The sequence below is a fragment of the Anopheles merus genome, chromosome 2L (assembly GCF_017562075.2).
Source record: "Anopheles merus strain MAF chromosome 2L, AmerM5.1, whole genome shotgun sequence".
In the NCBI taxonomy this organism is placed as follows: Eukaryota; Metazoa; Arthropoda; class Insecta; order Diptera; family Culicidae; genus Anopheles; species Anopheles merus.
This window is the reverse complement of record NC_054083.1, coordinates 18,727,123-18,752,476: the sequence shown is the minus strand read 5'-3', so window position 1 is coordinate 18,752,476 and position 25,354 is coordinate 18,727,123. Positions and strand designations below refer to the sequence as shown.

At 45.5% G+C, this 25,354-nt stretch overlaps 3 protein-coding genes across 3 annotated transcripts; 2 read left to right on the top strand and 1 right to left on the bottom strand.

Moving 5' to 3' along the window:
- Positions 1-4,007: 4,007 nt before the first annotated feature.
- LOC121594055 (zinc finger protein 92 homolog) lies at positions 4,008-5,701 on the top strand. Its single transcript, XM_041916933.1, has 2 exons — positions 4,008-4,202; positions 4,283-5,701. Exon 2 carries the CDS (start codon positions 4,301-4,303, stop codon positions 5,603-5,605), a length of 1,305 nt encoding a protein of 434 aa, XP_041772867.1. The 5' UTR covers positions 4,008-4,202; positions 4,283-4,300; the 3' UTR covers positions 5,606-5,701.
- On the top strand, positions 5,605-11,624 carry LOC121594056. Its single transcript, XM_041916934.1, has 2 exons — positions 5,605-5,958; positions 11,166-11,624. Exons 1-2 carry the CDS (start codon positions 5,697-5,699, stop codon positions 11,546-11,548), a joined length of 645 nt encoding a protein of 214 aa, XP_041772868.1. The 5' UTR covers positions 5,605-5,696; the 3' UTR covers positions 11,549-11,624.
- Positions 11,625-13,309: 1,685 nt separating this feature from the next.
- LOC121591854 (chaoptin) lies at positions 13,310-24,881 on the bottom strand. The gene is made up of 5 exons (XM_041912895.1): positions 24,376-24,881; positions 19,833-20,018; positions 19,416-19,560; positions 17,215-18,018; positions 13,310-17,139 (listed from the first exon to the last, which is right to left on the bottom strand). Exons 2-5 carry the CDS (start codon positions 19,946-19,948, stop codon positions 13,996-13,998), a joined length of 4,209 nt encoding a protein of 1,402 aa, XP_041768829.1. The 5' UTR covers positions 19,949-20,018; positions 24,376-24,881; the 3' UTR covers positions 13,310-13,995.
- Positions 24,882-25,354: the final 473 nt, after the last annotated feature.

Below are 25,354 nucleotides of genomic sequence, written 5' to 3'. Positions count from 1 at the left end.
TCGTTTATTCGCCCATAGTGCATATGGCAGACGACGGGAATGAAAGAGATTATGTGTGAGAGAGAGAGATAGAGAGAGATAGAGAGAGAGAGAGTGTGAGAGAGAGAGAGGGTTGAAGGGAAGGGAAAAAAAACCTTTTCACAGCCCAGGTAACATCATGCCCAACAAATTGACACAAGCGCAATGGGTGAAAAAAAAGTTAAATATTTTTTTTATTTATACATTGTTGGGTTGATAATTTATCAACCAGTCAACTATTAAACAAAGCCTGCCAATTTACAAAGAACTGTTGAATTCCAACTGCATTGCAAATTGAAACAACCCGGATCATCCCAAGAGCCACAAATCCACTTAACGACCACTAGCCAAGTACCACAAATCAACTTAACGACCACAAAACGGGTTGTAAACGAGTCAAGCTCTCTACCTAAACGGAATATAAAAAGACTTCGTTTAGCAGACGGTGGACGACAGATGCACTCTAAAAATAGCAAAAAAAGCTAGTGGTTCCATCTGTTGGTGGAATAGCCATACAGCGAAGGTTTCCTCACTTGGAGAGCTTTCTCCTTCCTTCTGTACTGTTGTATGGTTTCGCATTGAAGTTATGCATCGCTAGAACTAGAAAGGCGATACGATCACCGACAAACCGATGTGACACTTCGAACAAAATGAACTTCAAAAGTTGTCTCCTTATTTCAAATGAAAATACGTTAATGTTGTGGGCAGCCGTGCCGACCCCTGGACTTGCCGTGGCAGTTGCGCTGCCACCGGTCAACGTCCAGGAGGACGACAGTGTGTCACACACACTGTCGCACACACTAAGCAGCGCAAGGCTTAGTGTGTGCCGAGCGCACAGAGAGTGTGTTTGCGAGCCGATCGAGCAGGAGCTCTCGGCAGGGGCGCTCAGTGCGGCTGGTGCGCGGCCACCGTACTATTATATTTTAAAGTGTATTGGTTGTTTCGTTTATGTTTTATTTATTATGTACGTTATAAGTGTTTTAATAAAAGTAAAAGTGCAAAACACAACAGTGGCGACGAGGATGGGATCCTCCTGCGTAAGAGGGATCCAACAAGAACCCGCGGAACGCCATCGCGATCGGGCCCATCTCGTTTTTGCTGCATCATCGCAGCGGCCATCGCGTTGGCACCGGTCCCCGTGCTTGCGGGACACCGCGAACGGTTTGGGTCGCCACCGCCGCCAACACCGAGGCCCCCGGCTGCCGTCCCATCATTGGCGACCACATGGGCAGCCGAGCACACACTCTCGGCGACAAGGAAGGTCGTCGGGCTGCAGCCCCAGCAACGCCAGCAGCACCAGAGGTGAGGCACCTTTCCGCCTTGCTGCTGGAACATTCGGATGGGCGTCACATTCGCCCATGCTGCAGCCCCAGCTTCATCGGGCGAGGACGCATTCCGCCCAGCTGCAGCAGCAGCAGTGCAAGGATCCATCGGTGACGAGCAATACCGCCCCGGCTCGAGCTCAGCACATCATCGGCGAGGCAGCAATTCCGCCGCGGCTCGAGCCCTGCCTCTCACCACGGCGACGTACCATTCCGCCTCGGCAGCACAACAAGGATCGGCAACGCACAAGTTGCATCGGCTGCAACACAGCAGCACACATCGGCGCGAACGCTTTCACCCTGGCTGTAGTTGAACAGGCGTCGCCAATTGCGCCTCGGCTACAGCCACAGTGTCCAGAGGGAACGAGGTAGCATGCCGTCCCGGCTGCAGTCGAACGGGCGTCACCAAATTGCGCTGCGACTGCAGCCACAGCATAAAAGAAGGGCGATGAGCCAACGCATCGTAGGAGGGCGAGGAACAATGCCGCCCGAGTATTTTCATCTCTGCCGCCCGTCATCAGAAAAAAATACACCGCTGCTGCCCTGGGGCGAGGATCATCATCATCATCGTCATCATCATCGCGGCATCATCATCATCGCGGCACCTTCATCATCGCGGCACCTTCATCATCGCATCATCATCATCATCATAGTTATCATCATCGTCATCATCATCGCCGTCACACCATCGCCGCCGTCCCAGGGAGCGGCACAGCAGCAGCATCACCGCCGCGTCATCGCCATCGCGGTGTGGCCCGAGAGCAGCAGCCAGCGCTGCTCAGCGCACCAACATCGGGGTCCTCACATCTTGGCAGCATCGGTCGGAAGGGTTCACCACGCCGGTATTCCCTTAGTGGAATACCCCCGCGTCGGTTCGAGCCCTTCGGTATTAAAAGGGGGAGATGTTGTGGGCAGCCGTGCCGACCCCTGGACTTACCGTGGCAGTTGCGCTGCCACCGGTCAACGTCCAGGAGGACGACAGTGTGTCACACACACTGTCGCACACACTAAGCAGCGCAAGGCTTAGTGTGTGCCGAGCGCACAGAGAGTGTGTTTGCGAGCCGATCGAGCAGGAGCTCTCGGCAGGGGCGCTCGGTGCGGCTGGTGCGCGGCCACCGTACTATTATATTTTAAAGTGTATTGGTTGTTTCGTTTATGTTTTATTTATTATGTACGTTATAAGTGTTTTAATAAAAGTAAAAGTGCAAAACACAACAGTTAAACACTAGCGCCACCTCTATAATGATTCGCTTACTACACTGACACAGAGAAGAAACTGCTAAACCCCCTTTTTATTTTTCTTCGCAAATTCCAATGCGTATTGTTTTATGTACTTCTCACATCTTTTGCATCGATTTGGAAACTTATAAAATGATTTTCCTGGGTGTTTTCTCCAATAATTCTCACAAAATCTTGCCTCACACTTCCTTCGCCATTTGTATTTAGAAAAGTTGTTTACATCGAAGCAGCAGTGAACAGAGCTTACTTTGACAGAAGTGTTCGCCTCATTGGTAAATGCCAGTACTTTCGTGTGGGACACTTTTGTAACGCCAGTGTAATGTCGGTTTGTCGGTGATACGATTGTTTAAATACTTAAATCAAATGTGAACCATCAGAACTGAAGCAAGTGAGATTTGACAAATGGTCGATAGAGTAAATGATATCAACCTGTGTATCTAACCACATGTTAGAAATTAAATTGAATTGCATTGTAGTTAGTTCCCAAGCGCCACAGATTAAGCTTAAACGACTGGAAAATTGAATATCCATAGGAAAAAAATGAAAGCTTCACAGCTTCATTGGTTTGATCAATAGATGGCGTATTACAACTCATCATTATATTGCTATCCTTTTCTTGCAATGTGTTTCGACAAGTTTCATCTTATAATGACCTATATAGCCTTCTAACTTTCTGAGCAAAAATCTATATGAATGGTCGTGTGGTCAGATACGTGGGTATCCACACCAACGACCATTGCTCAAATCTCACTTGCTTCAGTACTGGTGGTTTCCGTTGGAGTTTAGTATTTAAACAATCGTATCGCCGTTCTAGTTCTAGCGATGCATAACTTCAATGCGAAACCATACAACAGTACAGAGGAAATGAGAAAGCTCTCCTCCAAGCGAGGAAGCTCCACAGGTTGGGTATCCCACAAACAGATGGCGCCACCAGCTTTTTTGCTATTTTTAGAATGCATGAGTCGTTTGCCGTCTGCTAAACGAAGTCTTTCTATATTCCGTTTAGGTAGAGAATTTGAGGCGTTTAGAAGGCGTTTAGTGGTCGTTTAGTGGATTTGTGGCACTTGGGTTTAGAAAATTTGATTTCCAACAACCATTTTAATTGCTTTTTTCTCGGAAACTTAGAAGGGTATATATGCCACGACGAAGCTAGGCGAAACAAATTGCAAGAAAAGGACAGCAAATTAATGATGAGTTGAAATACACCATTTATTGATCAATTTTTCGTTTGGAGCTTTAGTTTTTTTTTTCAATAGATATTTGTTTTTTCAGTCGTTTCCCAAGTGCCACAAATCGTTATCTGTCAAATCCCGTAAAAATCTCGTCCGATAAAATCGCATCCGATCAGCGTTGCCACGGCCCTCAACAAGGCTCGAATTTGACGGTCAGACAAGCTGCCAACATTAGCTTATTTGACGTTAAGGACAGCGCTGTGCTCTTTGGGTATTTGTTGTGATCAGTTCACTGTTGTTGTTGTTCGGTACCATACGAGTTGTGTGGTGGTGGAAATCGGTGTGATATAAATTTTACAATTTGCAACAATTGCAAAACTTTCGTGTGATGTTACGATAATAGATTTAATGTGTGGTTTATTAATGTGTATACACATCTGTGGAAGTTAAGGTAATGTATTAGATACACGTGAATCATTTTGTTTCGTTTACCTATTTGTTTTTATACTCCCATTTCGCTTACCCCCAAAGGCTCATGAATTGCCCTCGATGGAAAACGATGATAATTCCAAATCCACAAACCGACACGCGAAACGAGTTAGCTATGAATGTAAAACGTGCTGCAAGACGGTCTACTCCAAATCGCACAAGCAGTTCCACGAAGAAGTGCACCGTACTTCCCGCTACGCCTGCAATCGCTGCAACAAAACCTACGTGCACAAGCGCGATCTGGAGCTGCACCACAAGGTGCACGATGCACCCGGTCGGCATCATTGCACGCGCTGTACGGCCAGCTTCGACAGTGCGGCCCAGTTGCAGACGCACAAGGACTCGAAGCACGTGCCGAAGGAAAAGTTTGCTTGCCAACTGTGCCCGTTAAAGTTTACCCTCAAAGGTAACCTTACCAAGCATCTGATCGTGCACGATGGCAATCGTTCGTTTTCCTGTGATGTCTGCGGCAAAACGTTTCTGCGCACCAATGCGCTAAAGCACCATATGCTGAGCCATCGCGTAAAGCGCTACCAATGCCAGTCCTGCAACAAAGAGTTCATCGATGCCCGAAATCTGGAGCGGCATCTAAAAACCCACTCCCGGTTGAAGGGTTTCAAGTGCTCGATCTGTGGCGTAACGAGTACGCGCAAGGACAACATCGTGCGGCATGCCAAAAGTTTTCACCCGGAGAGCGATTTGAAGGAAATTGTGCTTGCAAATGGCAACGTCAGTGAAGACCAGATGGAAGCAATCAAACGGGAGGCACAAACAAGCACCAAACCGGAACTGTCTGTCCCGACCAATCGAATTAGCGTCATACAGGTGATTGGAACACCAAAGACATCGATCACGCCGATTCAGCCAAGCGGTGATCGAGCGCTGTCAACCGATCGGACTACGGTGCGCGAACCGAACCAAATCAATGCACTACCCACCACGAGACAGGAAGCGCCGAAAGTCGGCTTCGCCGCCCGTCTAGACAATCTAGAAATCTATCGAAAAATCTTGCAACCTGCGAGTACACACAGCAGCACAACTGCCAACATTAGCCGGCTGTCGGAAGTAGGTCAGTCTAACCTCCAAGCTGAAGATAGCAGCACAAAACAAACCGAACGCTTCCCATCGGGTGAACTCGGCCACTGTAATAATCCGACCGAAAACACGGTTGACAACGGTGACGCAGCTAGTCATAGTGGGGGCATTGGGGGTAGTAAAGGTAGCGCTGACGGTGGGAACGCTAGCGCTAGCACCGCCAGCAGTCTAGGATCTATTAATAATTTCTGTGAAGTTCACTGGCGTAAGCGCACCTCGCAGTACTTTATTACTAGCAGCAAGGCGCAGACCGATCGTCCGACTGTGTAGTGCGTGTACGAGACAAATCAAACGCGCGTGTAGTGCTGTATTGTGTGTGCAGTGTTCGAATCAATTGGAAACGGTCACTAAACCCGGAACCATGCTTGATCGAAAAACGACGAACGTGGATGAGGAAGATCAACAGTTGATTGTGAGTTTTATGAAAACGAAAAAGTGGCGCAAAATACTCGAACTCGGGCAAGATTTAGCTCCCGCACAGCGATCCAACCTCCTGTGGGCCTGGCCGCTCGAGCAGGACGTGGAACGGCTCGGTGAGGTGCTGGTGCGATGTGGAATACGAAAGATTGCTAGCATAGGTTGTGGCACTGGTTTGCTTGAGTGGATCATCGGCTGTGCAAATGGTGAGTTATGTTTAATGTTGTGATCGAAATCGTGTCGGCAATACTCTGTTTTAAACATATACCCCATATGTGATACGAAGTTAATACAACTTCAAATGCGTAAAAATATTCTCAACTACATTAAATGTTTCGTTAAATACGAGGGTTTGTTGTACACACGTAATATCAGGTAGTTTGATCAATCGGGTGGACTTCAAGGCTACCATGCTTGTTGAACATATATTTCTCAACTATTATAATAGCATACATTGTTTCCCATATGTTCTAGGGATTACTAATTTTTTGCTCTAAACGGGGTTTGACAAATTCTATTATCTTCTCAGAATGATCGTAATATGTTATTTATTTAATGAAATGTATAATGAAATGAAGCAGTTACAGTAACAATAAACTGATAAATTAATAAATTAAGAAATGATTTAATAAATTAATCAATTTTAATAAACTAGTTAATTTGACCCGGTTACAGGGTTATTCAAGATAATTTCTGGGGTATATAATAACCTGCATGCAACGAATTTTTTAACGTACAACGCAAATTCCATGTGGTTTTTAATTCCAAGTGATGCATTAAGAAGCGATGCATTAATCCCGAACCCATGTAAACCTGAAATTTTATAGAACTTATTCTGGTGCTGGAACTGATTCCATTCCCGTATCTTCTTCTTTGGCACAACAACCGTTGTCGGTCAAGGCCTGCCTGTACACACTAGTGAAGTGAGCTTGGCTTTCAGTGACTTATTGCTACCATAGCAGGATAGTCAACCAGTCCTACGTATGGGGGCACGGTCTATTCGGAACTTGAACCCATGACGGGCATGTTGTTACGTCGTACGAGTTGTCGACTGTACCACCAGACCGGTCCATTCCCGTATAGGTGTTATAATTAGTCACGAACCTGATCGTGGAGCTGATCCTAACCCTTTACTGATCCTTTTTACTGATCATGATCTATTCCGGTCGGGAAGTTGATCCCATTCCCATACCGGATCTGAAAAATATCTTGACCCTATAGGGTAAACGTACCTATAGTACCAATAGTGATGGTATGGCTCTAAAATGTGATAAGATGATTAAGAGCAATTAAGTAATTTATGTCGTTGTTTAATGTTCTGGTCTTTTAAAAAAGGCTTTAAAAGTTAAATTGGGCCATTCCATTACAGTGATAGAAACACAACATATTTTGTGAAATGTGTCAATATTCTTCCAAAATCCTTAAGATTTCATAGCGAAACTCATATTTTTGCTAACGTTTTAAATGACCACATAACAATGCAATTATTAATGTTTTAACACAACTTTGATGAAATGTTATTGATTTACTAAAATTCATTGCCTTTTTACCATATTTTCGCATTTTTATGTGTTTTTTTACCATAGTGCCATTATAGGTACACAAAAAAGGCATGTTGCTATAGTGGTCATAGTTATAAAATTAGTAATAACCGAACATTTTAGATTTTTTTCCACGATATTGTTAACATTTCGTATTGTTTACACAAAAATAAGTAAGTTCCTGAAATCCTGAGAAGCAACAGAAATGAGTGAAAAATCGACTTTGAATCAAGCATACTCTTACCGGTTTTTGAAGACTACAGTTATAAAGGTTTTTAGGTTATATATTCATCACTAATCACACATTATACATTTTTACGGTAAATTATGCGAGAAATCAATATTATGGATGTGATTCTTACTATTTATAAGAAAACAGCTTCAAACTAAGTTCCATGTGTATTATACACAGTTTTTTAGGTATCTTTGTTTACCAACACTTTAGTAACACAATACGACGACTATAGGAACCAAACAACCATTACAGGTACAACGAAGTCGTCATAAACATATACTTTTTTTTCGTAAATTTGTTGTGTTTGATGGTAAAAATGCTTGTGATTGCGAAGATAAAACATATTCCCATTGCTTTCTGTTAAAATTTTAATAAATTTACCTTCCTGACACTTTAAATCTATTAAAGCACATCTGTACCCCTACATTGATATATTTACCCTACCGGGACTTAAATTGTATGTGTACCGGTATAACGGCTCCAAAAACCGTATCGGCCTTGGAATTGATCCCGAACCCACACCAGAACCTACACTGAATCCATAACGGTCCTGGAACTGATGCTGACTCCATGCAGATCCTGCAACATATACTTTTCGGTACTGGAACTGAACATCCTACTGATTCTTGAAATGATTAAGATTCCATGTCAGTCATGGAACAGATCCTGATTCCAAGCTCTGATACTGCTCCCTTATATATTTCGGGACCTGAATAGTACCTGAATCTGACTCACTAATGGAACCATCCAGTCCAGTTTTCCTATTTTTATTTCTTGTTGCATCGAGGGGTCCCGCGGTACTATCGTCAACTCGGACATTTTAATAACATGCCCATTCCATGGGCCGTCGCCCTAATCAAGGATTGACTATCCGGCTAAGTGGTACTACTTATTGAAAGCCTGTGTAGACCGGCATGACCTATTACTCCTAAAAGAAGGTTATTTGTTTCAGTTACTTTTTCGTATAAATGTTTTCGCACCGCTTTCATACATCCGGATCCAGTTCTTTGGACCACTGATTGGAACATTTTACTTACACGTAGTAGAAGACATTCTTTAGCTATGCTTAAACCAAAAATTAGGCCCATGCATAGAAAAATCTCTATTATAAAATTCTAGTAAAGGCTGATCAGCGTTACTTTCCAGCGGTAGCTTGGATGATTTTTGTTTAGTTTACATCCATACAATGGCAACAACTTTGGTTATGGAAAACGCAACGCCGACTTGGTTTTGAGTGTTTCGAGGTGTAAGGAAAGAATGATACGAGTTACAGTCAGATTTCTATAGTTGCACGTGATTTTTCTTTTGCGTGATTTTTCGGGATTTTTTCATATATTGGCCTAATTTTAGCACCCCCAAAATAAATAAATAAATAAATAAATAAATAAAAACTTCATTCGATAATCCTCATTCGATTCAAACAACTAGACTGCTTTGCATAGTGCCATGATTGAGACAGATTCAGATACTATTCAAGTCCCGAATTATAAAAGCAAGCAGTATGAGTTTGAGATTAGTTCCAGTACCCGTATGTAACAGAATCTGCATGGGGTCAGGATCGGTTCCAGTATCGTTATGAGTTCAGGACCGGTATGGTTTTTGTAGCAGTTATCCAAGCTGTGGCCCGTGGCGTGAAAAGAAATGGTCCGCGAAAGAATTGTTTTTTTTTTTATAGAAAAGTTTAATACACTACACATCGTGTATTTTTTCGCCATAATCGAGATAAACATTTCAACAGAAATGTCTAGAAAAAGATTTCAACATATTTTTATCAAATAGATTCTAAGTCCACAAAATGTAATCCGCGGCTAATCTGTTTTCAAAGCCAATTGAACTGTGATCCTTAAAAGGTTGGAGACCACTGCGGTATGGGATCAGGATCGATTCCACGATCGGTATGGTGTCAGGATCAGTTGAAAGACCGGTTAAGGGTTATGATAAGTTCCATGGCCAGGTTTATGACAAATTTTAACACATTCAGTCAGAATTCAATAATTGAATGCTTTTTTGATGGCATACTTTTGAATTGACCGCTCGATTGTTGGCTGACAGTTCAATTACAAAGCATGCGTTTGGATGGAAAACTCGGGTTTTGAAAAAATATTAAAATCTCATGGTATGCCGAGAAAAATTTCAGTATTTTTTTGTAATGAAAAACGTGCCAACTAAAAAGCACAAATTCAACAGTTGGCAGGGAATCGAAGTTCAAGCAGTGAGTTCAGACGTTATATGGGATTGAAATCAGTTCCAGTACCAGAACGATTTCTGAAAAATTTCAGAATGGACATGTGTTCTGGATTAGTCCCGGGATCGGTATGAATTTTGAATCAGTATATTTTAATGCATCCCTTGGAACTAAATGTCACCTGGCATTTGCATTGCCTTTTCAAAAATCCTTAACACACACCCTAAAGTTATTAAATACCCTCAAAACTATCTTACATAACCCTGTAACTGGGCCAAATTAACTAGTCTCGAAAGACCACGGAAAAATGTTCAATTATTAAATTCAGACTGTAACATCATTCTTCTCCATACCTTTCAAAACACTAAAAACTAAGTCGCCGTTGCGTTTTCTATCGTCGATGTGGTTGTCATTGTATGGATGTAAACTAAGCAAAAAACATCCAAGCTACCGCTGGAAAGCAACGCTGATCAGCCTTTACTAGAATTTTATAATAGATAGAGATGTAATAGTATAATTAATTAATTATTTCATCAATTTATCAATTAAAATCTCAATAAATTCCTTGTGAAAATGTGCGAAATGAGAATGAATCAATTGGGACCTATAGAACATATCTTCCGACATGTTCTCTTATACGTAGCACTACACTGTACGACGACGCTTAACGTGCGTTTACTGAATTTATGGAACACATTACTGTTACATTACTGCTAGCCATTAGAGTTACAGTGGTAGGGAATTTTTTTTTATTTTCTTTCGAAAGAATAAAGGTCACAATATTATGTCAGAGTGATTTTGACAAATTTTGAGAAAAAATATTTTTTCTTAATACAAACTTCACTTTTTGTCATGGTTTGGTACTGCACATTCATAAGCATATAACGAATAATGTTTCAAAAAATAAATCAGTAGGATAAGTTCATTTTAAACGATTTTTTTTATGTAACATTAATTGTAGCGAGCACTTTATTTTGCCGACCACTGTAAACTCCTAATTCTGAAATTTGATTTTGAACCGAAATGAAGTTATTTTTATTAATTATCCGTAAAACTTCCCTTAAACTGGTATTTTTCATGGACAATAGGATAGTTCATTTTTCAATCAAACTCCTTCTGCAAAAAATGTGCAAACTGATGTGAGAATAACTCTAAATGATGTTGGTAGATCACTTCAACATCGATTGACTGTAGGATCACGATCAATATCTACAAGATTATACAAAATTTCAAAAGGGAATCTTAAACCAAAGGGCTTGGCAGAAACGAAATTAATTTCATTCATAGCAGGAGAATACGTTCAATAATTGTGATGTGTTACCTTTAGAAACGTATATATTATCTTCTTGTCTGACAAATTCTATGTTTAGGCCACGAACAAACTCTCGCCAAATTTTCATCGTCCGCAAACCGACGTAAATAACATGTTGTTCATGCTTTCCATCTTTCCAGAGGCTATCAGTGTAATCGGTATAGAAATCGACGAAGAATGGTGGAGCTCCAAGTACGCACCCGTTCGGTACATTCCATTAGCGTTCGTCAGCGGATCGGAAAGCTCGTTACGAGAGGTAACGGCCAAATGGCAGGACGAGCAGCCAGATGCGCTGATGTTTTGCTACTTCAACAACGGTGCTGCGTTCGAGCAGTATGTAAAGGAGTTTACTGGTCGTTTCGTGATACTAATTGGACCGGGCCGGGAAAAGGGCGTACACACAAACCCATTGCCTTTGGCACCCGGTGAGTCGTTTGAGCGTGATTGGAAACTGCTGGAACAGTTCGCGATCGGAAGCGAAAATGTCAATTGTATTGCCATCTATCAGCGAACAAAGTTATAAACCGTGTAAAGCACAATTTACTATACAAATATAATGTGAACAAAATTATACGAGCAGCATATTGCTGACGGAAAAAGTTTTCCGTGTCATATTATTGGACAACGAATTGCTGTACAGGATTTGAAAGAAAACTTAGCAGGGGCTGAAAATGAAAATCAAAATGTACATGGTATTCAACATAGGAAAAGGTAGGTAAAGACGGACACTGCGGATAAAATGGGCACATCTCGTAAAATCATGATAACATTAATTATCGAATAATTCAACATTGCAGCATTTAAACTGAAAGTAAAACAACCTCTGAGAACATTTTTGGCATAATATATGCAAAATTCGTTAAATTCACAAACAAAATAAATTTACAATCGTGCGGTCCTTTGTAGATCTAATTTGACACTGCGGATCACAGAGCTTGAGATAAATTTGCAATGTTTATATTTTGGAAAGATTTATTGGATAAATGAGTTTTCGTGATTATTAAGCAAAAAAGAAACAAAAATGGCAAAAGAACGAGAAAGACAACCATAAAAAAATATCATTTTCTGGTGGTTTATGCATGCTGACACCAAAGGAAAGACGGACACTCTGTCGTAGGGATAGATGGACATCAAAATTGTTGATTTATTTTACTGATGATGAACAGATTTCATCAAATACGTAAAATGAAGGTTTTCCGAAGATATTAACCATCCGGAAACTAAAGAAAGCACTAAAATAAGCGAGAAATGAAACACCGGTCAAAATAGCAGCCATTCGTTGTGCTGATCAGCGATCGACGCTGATCAGGCACTTCACGAAACCCAATATCTTGCCACGGCCTGGACAACTTGATAAAAAAGAAGAGTTATTGGTATGACATGGTTCAGGAATTGACGAGAGATTCTATCTCTCATTCTATAATAATATAATGCTTTACATTCTATATTTTACCAGGTGTTAGAAGTGGCGCTGACGCTTCCTCAATTCACGTCTGAATGAACCGTCGTTGTTACCAGGACGTGGAAAGCAATACTGTAATTCTCCTCATAAAATACTAACAAAATGCTGTAATCTCCTTCAATTTCTAAAGTTTTGTACAGATGTAGCTTACCCTTCATGATGTCCATCTTTCCCATATCAAATGTCTTACTTCCCATATAGCCTTACCCGAACATTTCAAAACTGCACGAAAAAAACTTGTTCATTCATCGTTCATGAAAAAAAAATATATAAAAATCGATAAAAACTAAAAAATTTCAACACATTTTCTTATGAAACATGATTGTAAGATGTTTTCATGGTCGTTGTATTAATATATCCCTAGATTTTGAACATTTTGAATTTCGTGAAGATTTTGAACAGTCGTGATTGAATAATTCCTTACGCAAAAAATAAAAGACATTACATACAAATTAGGCTGAAGTTAGTAGTTTCGCGGAAATTAACGAGAAACAGGGGTGAAACTCTTTCAACAACACGAAGCGAAAAATTACGTTAATATCAACTGTTTTTGCACAAATAGTTACGTCTCGTTCGATGCGTTAGGAATATTTCGAGCTCGCGAGTTCGATGGCATGGCCCAATGTCAATGTTCGATGGCATGGCCCAATGTCGAATCGATGTCGATCGAACGTTCGCAATTGGCACCATTTCATGTAATAATCTGGTAGTGTTTTGATCACTGATCTCGAAGTCTGCATGTAGTCTCTACCGCGATCGTGCAAATTAAGTAGCAAACGATTTATTTTCTTTCGTCGCATTACAAACAAAAGGATCCGTCTGTTGTCATTAGTACTATTGGATTTATTACGCAGATTTACGTTTTACTTACAAAGCCCGCCGTCTTAACTGTTTCATACCTCCTCACTGTCTCTAGCGGGCCTGTGCAGCCATTTACCCTACGCGATTGGCAGCACCAGAAGATGGAAAACGTTCATTAAATATGTTCACTGTGGTGTAAAATTATATTGAGCATTGTATGGTTGTTACCTAGAACAGGGAAGCGTATCAGGGAGTAACGACTCGTAACGCAATGGGGGTCAGTAAAGAATGTTGAAACTAAAAATTAGATGAAAATTGCTGAATCGTACAGCGCAAGTGAGGTGCAATAGGTAGAGAAAAAGGATAGTTTTTAAGGAAGAAATGACGTACGGAAAGAAATTCTAGGTTCTTACGCACTAAACGAGTAGCCCCATTGGTAGTGAGGCCTGTGAGGGCAAAACATGAACAAAAAAAACCGTTGCAGTAATCATTAAAATTACACACATTCTCGTACACGCACACACTCTCGCTCATGCATAAGCATAAGTTCCATTCGCTTTCATTCCAAATCTTAACATCCATTCATCATGCACACACACACACACGCAGGCTTGCTGAAACTCATTGGTAGAGTTAGTATCGGGATGAGCAGAGAACGTTCGTCCCGGGCAATGCGACGTCGTTCGTCCTCTCCATCGCCGCACCGATCATCGGTAAACCTTATCGTCCTGGTACACGATGTAGGGATTGTGGGCGGAGTGGGTGAGCGTGCCGGAAGATTGCTGCTGCGCGTGTTGCTGCGCGTGCTGCTGCTGCTGCTGATGGTGCAGCGCCGCCTGGCTGGACATGAGCGTGTGGTTCTGATACTGGTACGGTATTCGGCCGATGGTCGAGTAGCTGGGGCGGGCCTGCGTCGGCGACCCGTTCGGTTTGTAGGGCAGCGTGGCGTAGCTCTGGGCGTACGGTGGCGCCAGCGTGGGATACATGGCCGCCGGCTGGCCCTTCTTGCCGGTGTAGTTGACCTGCAGCGTGCCCGGCATGCCCATTGGCATCGGATGGCCGGCGCGCGCATGATGATGGTGGTAGCTGTCGTTGTTCATCTTCAACCGGCAGATGCAGATGCAGATGATGAGCAGAAAGATAAACACCACCACCCCGCCCACGATGCCGATGATGAGCGTATCGTCGTTCGCGGACGGCATCTTCTTCAGCGGCGGCATGGCGGCCGACGAAACCTTCGATTTGGAACCCTTGGTGCGCGTGGTCGTCGAGGAGGAGGACACCGGCGGCATGCTCCAGATGATGTCGTGCTCGGTCGTTGCGGCCGCGTTCGTCATCTGCACCTCGGACGTGTAGTTGTAGAAGCTAATCGTGGGCGTAGTTCGCGTGCTGCCGCCCGTGCTCGAAGCCGCCGGTTGGGTGGGGCTCGTCACCTTGCTGCGGCCGTCACACACCAGCTCGCTGTCGCCCACCTCCGTCAGCAGCTTGCCGGCGACGGTCGGTGGGCTGGCGCACCGCACGTCCTGCACCTTGGTCGCGAGAATCCACCGGCGGAAGGCGCGCGCCTGGCAGTCGCACCGGACCGGGTTCGTCGCCAGCCCATCGATCTGGATGCTGTTCTTGCGGTCGTCCAGCGAGCTCAGGAACGGTTGCGTCAGCGTGCCCACCTTCGACCCGGCAATGCTAAAGTCGATGTGAGCGGAGCGGGGCAGCGGCAGTAGCAGGGCGGGCGGCAGCGCCGTCAGCGAGGTGTTGTGCAGCCGCACCGTCAGGTACTTGTTGCGCAAACCGGCAAACGCGCCGGACGACAGGCTCTGCAGTGCGTACCCGTGCAGGCCGAGCGTGTGCAGCTTCGGATGGTGCAGGACCTGCAGCTGGTCCGACTCGAGGTTGGCGTCCTTCGCCTCGATGTCGACCGCGGCCAGCGCCGGCAGCTCCTGCACGATGCCCTGCACGTCGATGTACCCGAGCTTGGCGAACTGGTACGCCTGCAGGACGGTCAGGTCCTTCAGTGGTTTGAACGCGTTCTTCTCGAGCCGGGTCAGCTCGGGCAGCTCGCGGATGTACAGCTCCGTCAGCCCGTCCAGCCGCTCGAACGTGCTGGCCGTGATCGTGCGGATCGGATTGCTGGACAGGTCGAGGTAGCCGAGCAGCGCCAGCTTCGGCCAGATATCGCGCAGCCCGTCCGCGTCGCCGATCGCGTTGTGCGACAGGTCGAGCCGCTCGAGCAGCGTCACCTTTTCGAACGCTTTCGCGCTAACCGCAGAGATGTTGTTGTACGACAGGTTCAGGCTGCGCAGGTACGGCGTCTCCAGCACCGGCAGCTCCCGCACGCCCGTCCCGGCCAGGTTGAGCGTGCGCACGGTCTTCGGCTGCCCGAGCACGGTGGCGATCGCTTCCGGCGTGAGCGGGTTGTACGAGAAGTCGACGTGCTTGGCGTTGATCATGAGCATGTGGCTGGCCCGTGGCACCTCGCGGATCGCGTTGCGGCTCAGGTCGAGCGTTTGCAGCGTGTCGTGCTGGTCGCCGAACGCGGCCACCGGCACGCTGGCCAGCTTGTTGCCGGCGAGCGAGACGCGCTCGAGCCGCTGGACCCGGCTCTTCGCCAGCACCTGTTCCGGCAGGCCGGTCAGCTTGTTGTCGCTCAGATCGAGCAGATCGAGTCGCAGCGTCCCTTCGAACGAGCGCTCCGACAGGCGCTCGAGCCGGTTGGCGGCCAGGTCGAGTATCTGCAGCTGGGAAGAGTTGTGGAACGCCATGTCCTGCACCGAGTCGATCGCGTTCGCGCGCAGATACAGCTCGCGCAGGTTCGCCAGCCGGCCAAAGTCGAGCTGCTGGATGGTGGTGAGCCGATTGCCGGCCAGATCGATCACCTCGAGATGGTCGAGATCGGCGATCAGCTCGGGCGGGAACACCTCCAGCCGGTTGTTCGCGAGCAACACCTTGCGCAGCCGCGGATGTATCTTGAGCGTGTTGGTGGCGAAACTCTTGAGCGCATTGTCGGACGCGTCCAGCACCTCGAGCGCCGTCTCGGTCGTGAACATGTCGGCGCGCAGCTCCTGCAGCGCGTTCTGGCGCAGGTTGAGCGTGCGCAGGTTGACCGTGTTGACGAAGGAGCGGGGCCGCAGCTGCTCCAGCCCGTTGCCGGCGAGCGACAGATCGAACAGGTTGTTCAGGTTGAGAAACGTGCCCTCCTCGATCACCCGCAGCTGGTTATGGTTGAGCAGGGCGATACGCAGGTCGGTGTTATTGTGGAACAGGTCCGCCTGCAGCATCTTCAGCCCGCAGTGGCTCAGATCGATCACCTGCAGCTTCGTCAACGGGTAGATCATGGTGCGCGTCACCTGCCCGACGTGCTCGTTGCCGCTCATGTTCAGGTAGAGCAGGTTGTGCAGGCTGTGGAACGAGTCGATCGCCAGATCGTCGATGCTGTTCGCGCTGAGATCGAGCCGGCGCAGCTTCGGCAGCACGAACTTGCGCAGCGAAGCGATCCTGTTGAACGACAGCTTGATCTCGAGTAGCGTCCCCTCCAGCCCCTTGAACGTGTCCTCGCCGATCACGCCGAGGCTGTTGCCGGAAATGTCCAGATAGATCAGCTTGCGGAACGCGGCAAAGCTGTCGCCCGGCAGCTCGCGGATGACGTTGCGCGACAGCGACAGGTAGCGGATGTTTTCCGGCTGGATCGACTTCAGTATGCTGGAGGACAGGGCGGCGACCCGGTTAAAGTCGAGATAGAGGTTGGACAGCTTCGGCAGCCGGCCAAGCGCACTGCCCGGGATGAAGAGGATGTTGTTGTCGCGCAGAATGAGCGTCTGCAGATTGTCCAACCCTTCGAACGCGTCGTCCTCGATCTGTGAATGCAAGCAGGAAATCATTCAGAGTGATGTTTGGAAGTGAAACCCATCCAACCAGGAAACCGTACTTACCGTGCGCAAAGAATTCAAACTCAAATCCAAGTACTTGAGCAGCAGCTGCTCCCGGAACGTGCCCGGCAGGATGGTGGCGATCGTGTTCCGGCTAATGTCCAGTATCTGCAGGCTCTTCATCTGCGCCAGATGGTTCGACTCCAGCTTGCCAATGTTGTTCAGCGATATGTTCAGCACCTTCAGCGACACTACCGACCCGAGCGCCTCCGACGGGAACTCGGACAGCAGGTTGTCTGACAGATCCAGCTTCTGCAGCACATCCATCCCGGCGAGCGCTCGCTCGTCGATGTGGCTGAGCTGATTGCCCGCCAGCAGCACCTCCTTCATGCTGGCCAGGTTGGCAAACGCTTTCGACTTCAGGCTGCGGATGCGATTGTTCCGCAGATCCAACCTTTCCAGTTTGTTGGCGAAATTGAACGCATCCGGCTCGAGCGACTCGATGCGGTTGCTGCGCAGCGACAGCAGCTTCAGGCTGGTCAGCTCTTTGACGGCGGCCACCGGTACGGTGGCGATCTTGTTCTGGTCCAGGTACAGCTCCACCAGCCGCCGATTGCCGTCGAAGATGCTTTCCTCCAGCGCGATGATCCGGTTGCCGGACAGATCCAGCACCTTGAGCGACTGGAGCGCCTGCAGCACGTCCGTGGAGAAGATCGGGTTCAAGCTATCGCCGAGGAGATTGTTGGCCAGGCGCAGCTCTGTTAGGTATTCGGCCACGCTACCGAACAGGGCTTTGGTGCCGATCGAACGGAGCGCATTGTTGGAAAAATCGAGCTTCCGTACCGGGGCATTCAGGATGGAAAGATCCTATTGGGGGGAGAGTGCAATGGGGATGAGAATTAGTTAGAATGTGACACTAGTAAGACACTATTATGTTGTTTTGTGATGGACAGAATTGATCTGAGCCATATCTTTTATTGGGTGATTGAATTAACTCTTCTTTTTTGTAAACTCCCAATTAGTGATGGGAAAAATGAAGTTTTCGTCGGAATCGATTCCGGCTAGTTTCGAAGTGTTATGGAAACGATCCCGGATAATAGATTTGGCTCCGGAGAATTGGCTCCGGAGTTGGCTCCGGAATCAGAATCGGGTTCGGAATCGGGTTTGGAATCGAAAAGGGTTTCGAAATCAACCCCAAAGAATCCAAATTTACTCGTAAACGATCCATTCTCATAGTGATCTCAGAAATGACTTCATTTCTAATACCTCTGATTTCAATTCAAGAACTGATTCTGATTCCGGAGCTTATTCCACTTCTGGAATCAATTCTGATTCCGTTTCTGGAGCAAATTGCGATTCCTAGGACGATTTCGATTGCGGAGCCGATTCTAATTCCGGAGCCAAATGCGATTCCGGATCCGATTCCGTGTAGCCTGGGGTCCAACACCCACGGGGCTCTCATTGCTAATGCAGTGCTGGACTAAAGATGCGCGGGGCCCCTCATCGACGCCCCCCCCCCCGCAACTGCTTACTTTGCTTACCGTTAAAATCGCCACTGTTAATAGTTCAAATAGTTGGACAATTTAATTTATTTTCTTTTCGTGTACGATAATTCATATTCTAATTAATATTTAATGAAATATAGCGCACAAAAAACCTCAAATTTCACGTTCCATTTCATTGGAGCTGTAACCCGGGATTAAAGGAGCATCATGATGCAGTTAAAAGAGTAGATAGAATCAATTCTACGAAGAATTGTAAAGGTTTAGCACGATTCAATTTAACACGGAATTGCACGAACACTTAATTACGTAAAGATTTCAACAGTGTTCATTTCTAAAAAGCCTTTATTCTGTGAAGAATTGCAACAGAGTCAAAGTATCAAATTCTTGAAAAGGTTCGATTCTGATCATGATACTTAGAGGAGTCAAACTGACGAGACTTAAAGCAATTAATTGAAAGAACAATTTGTCTATTTTAGTCCCAAAACGAAATCTAATACACTAATTTTAAATTTACTAGCAATCAGAAGCACAGTATAAGAGGATGTTAATCAGGTTTCAAGGCAATATTTACAATCGTTAAACAAATCTAACTTGCTCTGATTGTTTAAAGATATATATTAGATTGTTTTGTTTTCTTAAAGAGTCACCATTAGAGCATGAAGATATAGACGATTAAAGTAAATGTAAATGTAATATGTTACTCTTTCAACATTGAGTTAAAAGACGCGTCACGTGTCCAGCTGTGTCAACAACACTTACCGGCAACGCTTGGTGGCCGCTGTTGCGCTGCGAGAAGGAGATGATCGGAATGCCGCTCGGAAACGGGGCTGTCAGCGTCGTCCGGTCGCAGTTCACGTTCACGAAAACATACTGGCTGTTGTTCCCAGCCGTCTCAATGTTGCATCTACAGCAAAAAAGGAAAAGGAACAAATGAAAAAGAACGAAAAAACGATCAATTCGAGTTTGGCCGTGAAAAACCAAAAAAAAAAAACCAACAGAGTATCGATCTGAAAATTACCCCGAAACGGTGTGGCGAAACGGATCGGTGTGAAATTTGTAGGCCAAACGAAAGGTGGCTTGCCCCACCCAACATGGGAGGGGGAGAGCGTGTTGGGGGCGGTATTTTGAAGTGAGGAGTGTGGAGGGTGAATCAGCTGCAATTTACCAAACACTTACCGGCACGGTATTTTGAGCAGCGCGTCCAGGTCGGTGCACGGGCGCCACGCACACGAAACGGAAGCTAGGGCGCACGCGAGCAGTAGCAGCAGACGCGCGTCAATCGTAGTCGTCATGATGAGGAGCGTGGGTGTAGGTGTGTGGGGCACGGGGTTTAGCGGCACTCGCCTAGCTTGTCACACATGCCTGGGTGTCGGGGAGAAAGGCTTTTATTATTGAACTGGTGGCTAATTGAAGTGTTCGAAAGTTTAATTAATGATTTAAAACGCAAACTTTTGTTTTATGTCTCTTGAGCTAAGAAAGAAAACCGCCAAGCTCGAATCGAACGCAATGGAAGCACGGAAAGAGACTTTAGTTCATTTTTTTTTTTCGATTAGTTTTATTTGCATAATGGAAACACAGTGTGTGAGCCGAAGTCGAAGATGTTGTTGATAAACTTTACGGCCATTTCAAAGTATTTTGATGTGCTTATCGGTACGTATCACATCGGTACATATATGCGTATGTACATATCACGCGTGATCGCGTGACGGTGGTAACAGGGAATCGTTAATGGATTAGGACCGCCAAACGTGGATCGATGGAAGAAAGATGCTTTGTCTATAGAAAGTCTTTTGAAATATTCGAAGAATAACTAAAATCGATTAAAAAGCGATTTTTCAGAATATTTCATTAAACTTGGTTTTTAGTTGTTATTTTCAAGCTTTTTAAAATTGATTTTATTATTATTATTATTCAACAAATCCGTTTTTTGTCTGCCATTTGGCTCGAAACAACTCGCCACAGGGCAGATTTAGTCCGACGCACCTGTGGTACAAAGGATTCAGTTACCTAAACAACTTATCAGAGGCAAAAGAGACCCTAAAAGGTCCAAACCCTCTTTAAACATTTAAATAATAACAATTAGGCTCCTTGTTCCTTGTTTGTTATCTTGAAATTGAAATGACTAAAAAATGTGATTGATATACTGATTTCACAGAAAAAAAAATCCATTAAAAAATTCACCATCAAATCGAGCTTCAACAGAAGCTTTTTGAGAAAGAAGATTGTATAGGCGATCGAACAGTTCCCAACCGTCGTGAACATTTAAAGCCTTGCGCGCGGCGAGTAGTGTGGGCAAACAAACCAATTCGCCCCGGTTGGCTTCCATCTTCCACTAGCGGTTTGATTAGCATATTTTTAGCGTATCGACTGCAGAAATGTGGAAACGTTTCAAACGCCTTCAAGGCCGACCACATTCGGACGCGACTGCATTTAGCTCATGTTGATGTGCTCTGTGTTCTGAAGAGCTTTGTCCATGCCACGGCAGCCAACAAACAACACCTGCGTTAGCGCGCGCGCGTGTCTGTGCATGGTTGCAACCAGTGGAAGAGTAGGAGCGTGGAGCTGGCCGTCTTGATGGCGCGACGATGACGAGAAAAATGTGCGCGCCGAAGGAAAGCGCTATTTGTGGCTGCTGCTGCTGCTGCCGCCGCCGGTGCTGGATATGGTGGCAAAGTGAAATCAAAGCAAATAAATCGATTTTCACCGGCCCGGGAAGGGTAGATTTTCCATCGATCACGCGCTCTGATAATTCCTAAAAGCATAGAATGGACGTTTGCGTGTGATGGTGCGATGCAATAAGGGGGGAATTGCAGGGGAGTTTTTTTTTCTTTTTGCTTTATACGGCTCGTGGCTGTGGCGTTACTGGCCGTGTGCTTTATCGTGTGTCACGATCACTGCAGCATCCAGCATCCAGCACTCGACGATCAAATACAGCGCGAAGGGAGGGGGAAGGAGAGAGAGAGAGAGAGAGAGAGAGAGAGAGAGAGAGAGAGAGAGAGAGAGAGAGAGAGAGAGAGAGAGAGAGAGAGAGAGAGAGAGAGAGAGAGAGAGAGAGAGAGAGAGAGAGAGAGGGAGAAACCGGTATCGACCGTGGCCGTATAATTATGTTGACGTTGACGATTGTGTGCATCGGTGGTAAGATTATTCAAACCAAACATCCAACAACGATCGAGGGACGAAATGGTTACGCCATTGTCGCGCACCGTCTTGCGATGTGCGATTGATTAAGCAAAGTGAGAAGAGGGAAAAATGAACGCAAGTTTATTTAGCGGATTTCGATTGCGTAAAGGGGGGCGTAGGTTAAAATTGAACCGAGCAAATATGTGTTTAAATCAGTCAATTTTTTTCACAAATAGACGCGAAACTCTATGTTGTGGGGAAATAAGTTAATGGAAAATAAATGATAAGTAACTGTCTGGCCAAAAAAACTGACCCAACGACATATTTCGGTTTACTGTTATTTTTTTTTAATTATGAAATTAATAGTATAAAAGATTCATTTTGTGTTCTACTATTTTTAGATTTTTAGTTATTTAACATATATTAAACTACCTCAGACAAGGAAATTGAAGTGTTTAGAGAAGAAAATATATAAGCTATTGGCATTTCTAATGATTTTTTGATTCATGTAAAAAAGGTACTTGAAGTGCGCGTTAAAGTTTTATAAAAAAAAATCACTCAAAAACAAAGATTTGTAATTTTGATTCATGACATAATGGAGCAATTTTGAATTCTAAATAAAGAGACAGAGTTTCTTCTATTTCGTTTATGAAACAAATGATTTGGTATGGAAGGATTTATCTTTTTTTTTTCTTTGGCTCAACAACCGATGCCGGTCAAGGCCTGCCAACCCACTTGGCTTTCAGTGACTTATTGATTTCCCCCCATAGTAGGATAGTCAGTCCTACGTATGGCGGCACGGTCTATTTGGGGCTTGAACCCATGACGGGCATGTTGTTAAGTCGTACGAGTTGACGACTGTACCATGAGACCGGCTGGAAGGATTTATCATGCACAAAAAATTGCCAACAAAACAAAAACAAACAAACATAAAAGCTAAAATTTGCTTTAAAATAGGCTTTCTGCACTAACAGGCCTGTGTCCCACAGTATTGTTGTTAATGATATTGGATAATGGATCAAATGTGTGCTGAACGTCCAATTAAAAAATATATATCATAAGACTTTGAAAACTTCTTTGAAATGTTATTAAAATTGGAAATATTTTCTGAAGAACAATTTGAATTTGATTAGCAAGAAAAATTAAATTAAGTACTGGTAATCTAGCATTCGATTTAATACACAAGGATTGCAAACGACCAAATATTAAACGGAACACCCTTTGTGAGTAGCCCTGTCTGGTTGCGTTGATTCCAGCTTAAACCGGTAGGGAGGATAAGCGAGGTAGGCGAGAAGAGGTACGCGCACCGAAGAAGACCTAGCCGCGGGGAGGCAGGATGAGCGAACCAAAAGAAAGCAGCAACAAATGGGCGACGATGAAACAAATCATCTTGAATAGTTCAATACGGTGTGTTACACAAGCACCACGCAGGGTGCAGCGGGTTTCTCGTCCGTCTGCCCGTTGATGTCTTTCGATGCCGCGCAGCCGAGAGAACGAGCACGAGAAAGGGCGGCGCAAACGCGCGTTTGCCCACACGGCGCTCACGCACTCATCACCTGTTTCTAGCAGCATCTCATTCACAGCTTCTTTCTTTCTCTGCTTGACATACACGCGCACACACACACATACACTATTGCCAACGTTAAAAAGGGAGAAGAAAGAAAAGCAAGAAGCAAAGGTAGAAAAAAAAAACACGCCAACTCCATCGCGTAGCCATTGAAGTAAGAGAAAGAGCGGCCACGGAATCCCTTCGCACCGCACCGCACGCGTTGCTATCGAGGGTGTCTGTGTGTGAGCGTGTGTTGGTGACCTCAAAATTAAATGAAAATAAGGAGCGAGAAGCGAAAAAAAGGCACAACCGAGACGCACAAAACATACGCCCGCCCGCGTTTACTCTCTTCTTTCGGGGGCCGACGGAGGACGGATCTTTTCTCAGCCCAGGGCCCGCAGGAGGGTAGAGCTGGGTAGGGCAGGGTGTCGGCCGGGCAGGGTCGGTTGCTGTTCCGTGGGCATGCTATGCATGAAAAATTCGAAAGTGGTAAACTGGTTTGTACGAAGAATTCGATAACTCGAAGGGGACTTTCGACGGAAGGGATGAATGGACGGACGGACGGATGGATGGATGGATGGTTCGGCTCGCCACGATGGTGGCGATGATCACGATCATGATGATGATGATGATGATGGGATGCCGTATCTCGGCATGGATTTCGATTGGAATGCAAGATCAATAGTGTGTGGTGCGAATGACGGGAGATGACAATGATGATGCTGATGTGTTTCGAAGAGGTTTTTCTCTCTCTCTCTCTCTCTCGCGTCATGCACGGGTTCCACCTTACTCAACATTAACTTCCATTGTGCGTGACACTGCTTTCTTTTCACACCGAAATGCTTGTTTTCCCCGTAATTTCTCTCTCTCTCTCTCTCTCTTATAGTAAAACCTTTAATCAACACTTCGAAGGGTTGAGCGAACCACCGCACACACACGGGCATCACACAATTACACATCCATTACACCAGCAATATTAATATTAGTTTCACTTAGTAGAAGAAATGTAGCATAGCTCTTGAGTGACATAAATTGCACATAATTTCTTACATTTGAAATAACCACACACACGAACACAGACACGACCGTACAGGTTTTCTTCACGCTTCGGGTGCCAGCAGTTCCTTCGAAATCACACTGAACGCACACACAAACACATACACCCGAACTGTGCTGGACTCTGCCGGAGGCTGAATTCTGCTGTCCGCGGCAAAGGCGCTTTTTTACTAGGGCAACCCAGAATTCCTCAGCTCCAGAACCCGTTAGATGGTGTGGTGGTGGCGGTCGGCCGCGCGAATCGGCTCGGTAACGGGTGGATAAGTATGCCTGCTGCGGGAGGGCGAGCTCGAGCTCGGACAGGTTGCACACACTGGCTGGTCACTGGTTTCGCGCACACGCACGCAGCGCACGATTACCGTAAGATGGTGGCCGTAATACGGTCGCTGGCTCGTTGGCCGTTAGACGGATATCTCGCTACAGAGCTCGCTGCGGATCGACGTCGATCCGGTCACACGTACAGCAAGATGCGAACTGAGCGCGAAGGTGCTGAACGGGATCGCGCGAGAGCCCACCGTACCTGCGCGGGCAAACGCGGAGATGGCCGTGCCGAGATCGCAGATCGCTCGCAACAAAAGGAAAACTCTCTCAAGACGCCCGTGCGCGCGTTTGTGTGTGTGTGTGTGTGTGTGTTGATCTTCGGCCTTACAACAGCAGGGTACGAGCGCGGTGCCCACGCAATCCCTAAGAAATTTAGGCAGCGCACGGCACATTTTATGCGTGTTGGTACAGTTTTGTGTAACGAGACCGGGATGGTTTAAATGTTGAGTTTTTAACAGAAAAGTATGTTTTACGAACTTTAATTAAATAATTGAAATAAATAGACATACATAAATGGAATCGCTTCCGCATTGAATGCCATTCTACGAATAACGATTTTTCATCGCGTTGCTTCGAAAGGTTCCACACCTTTGGAGCGTGCTTCGTGGGCAACCAAGTGTGAACAGTAAAGCTTTTTCTAACATAACTGTTC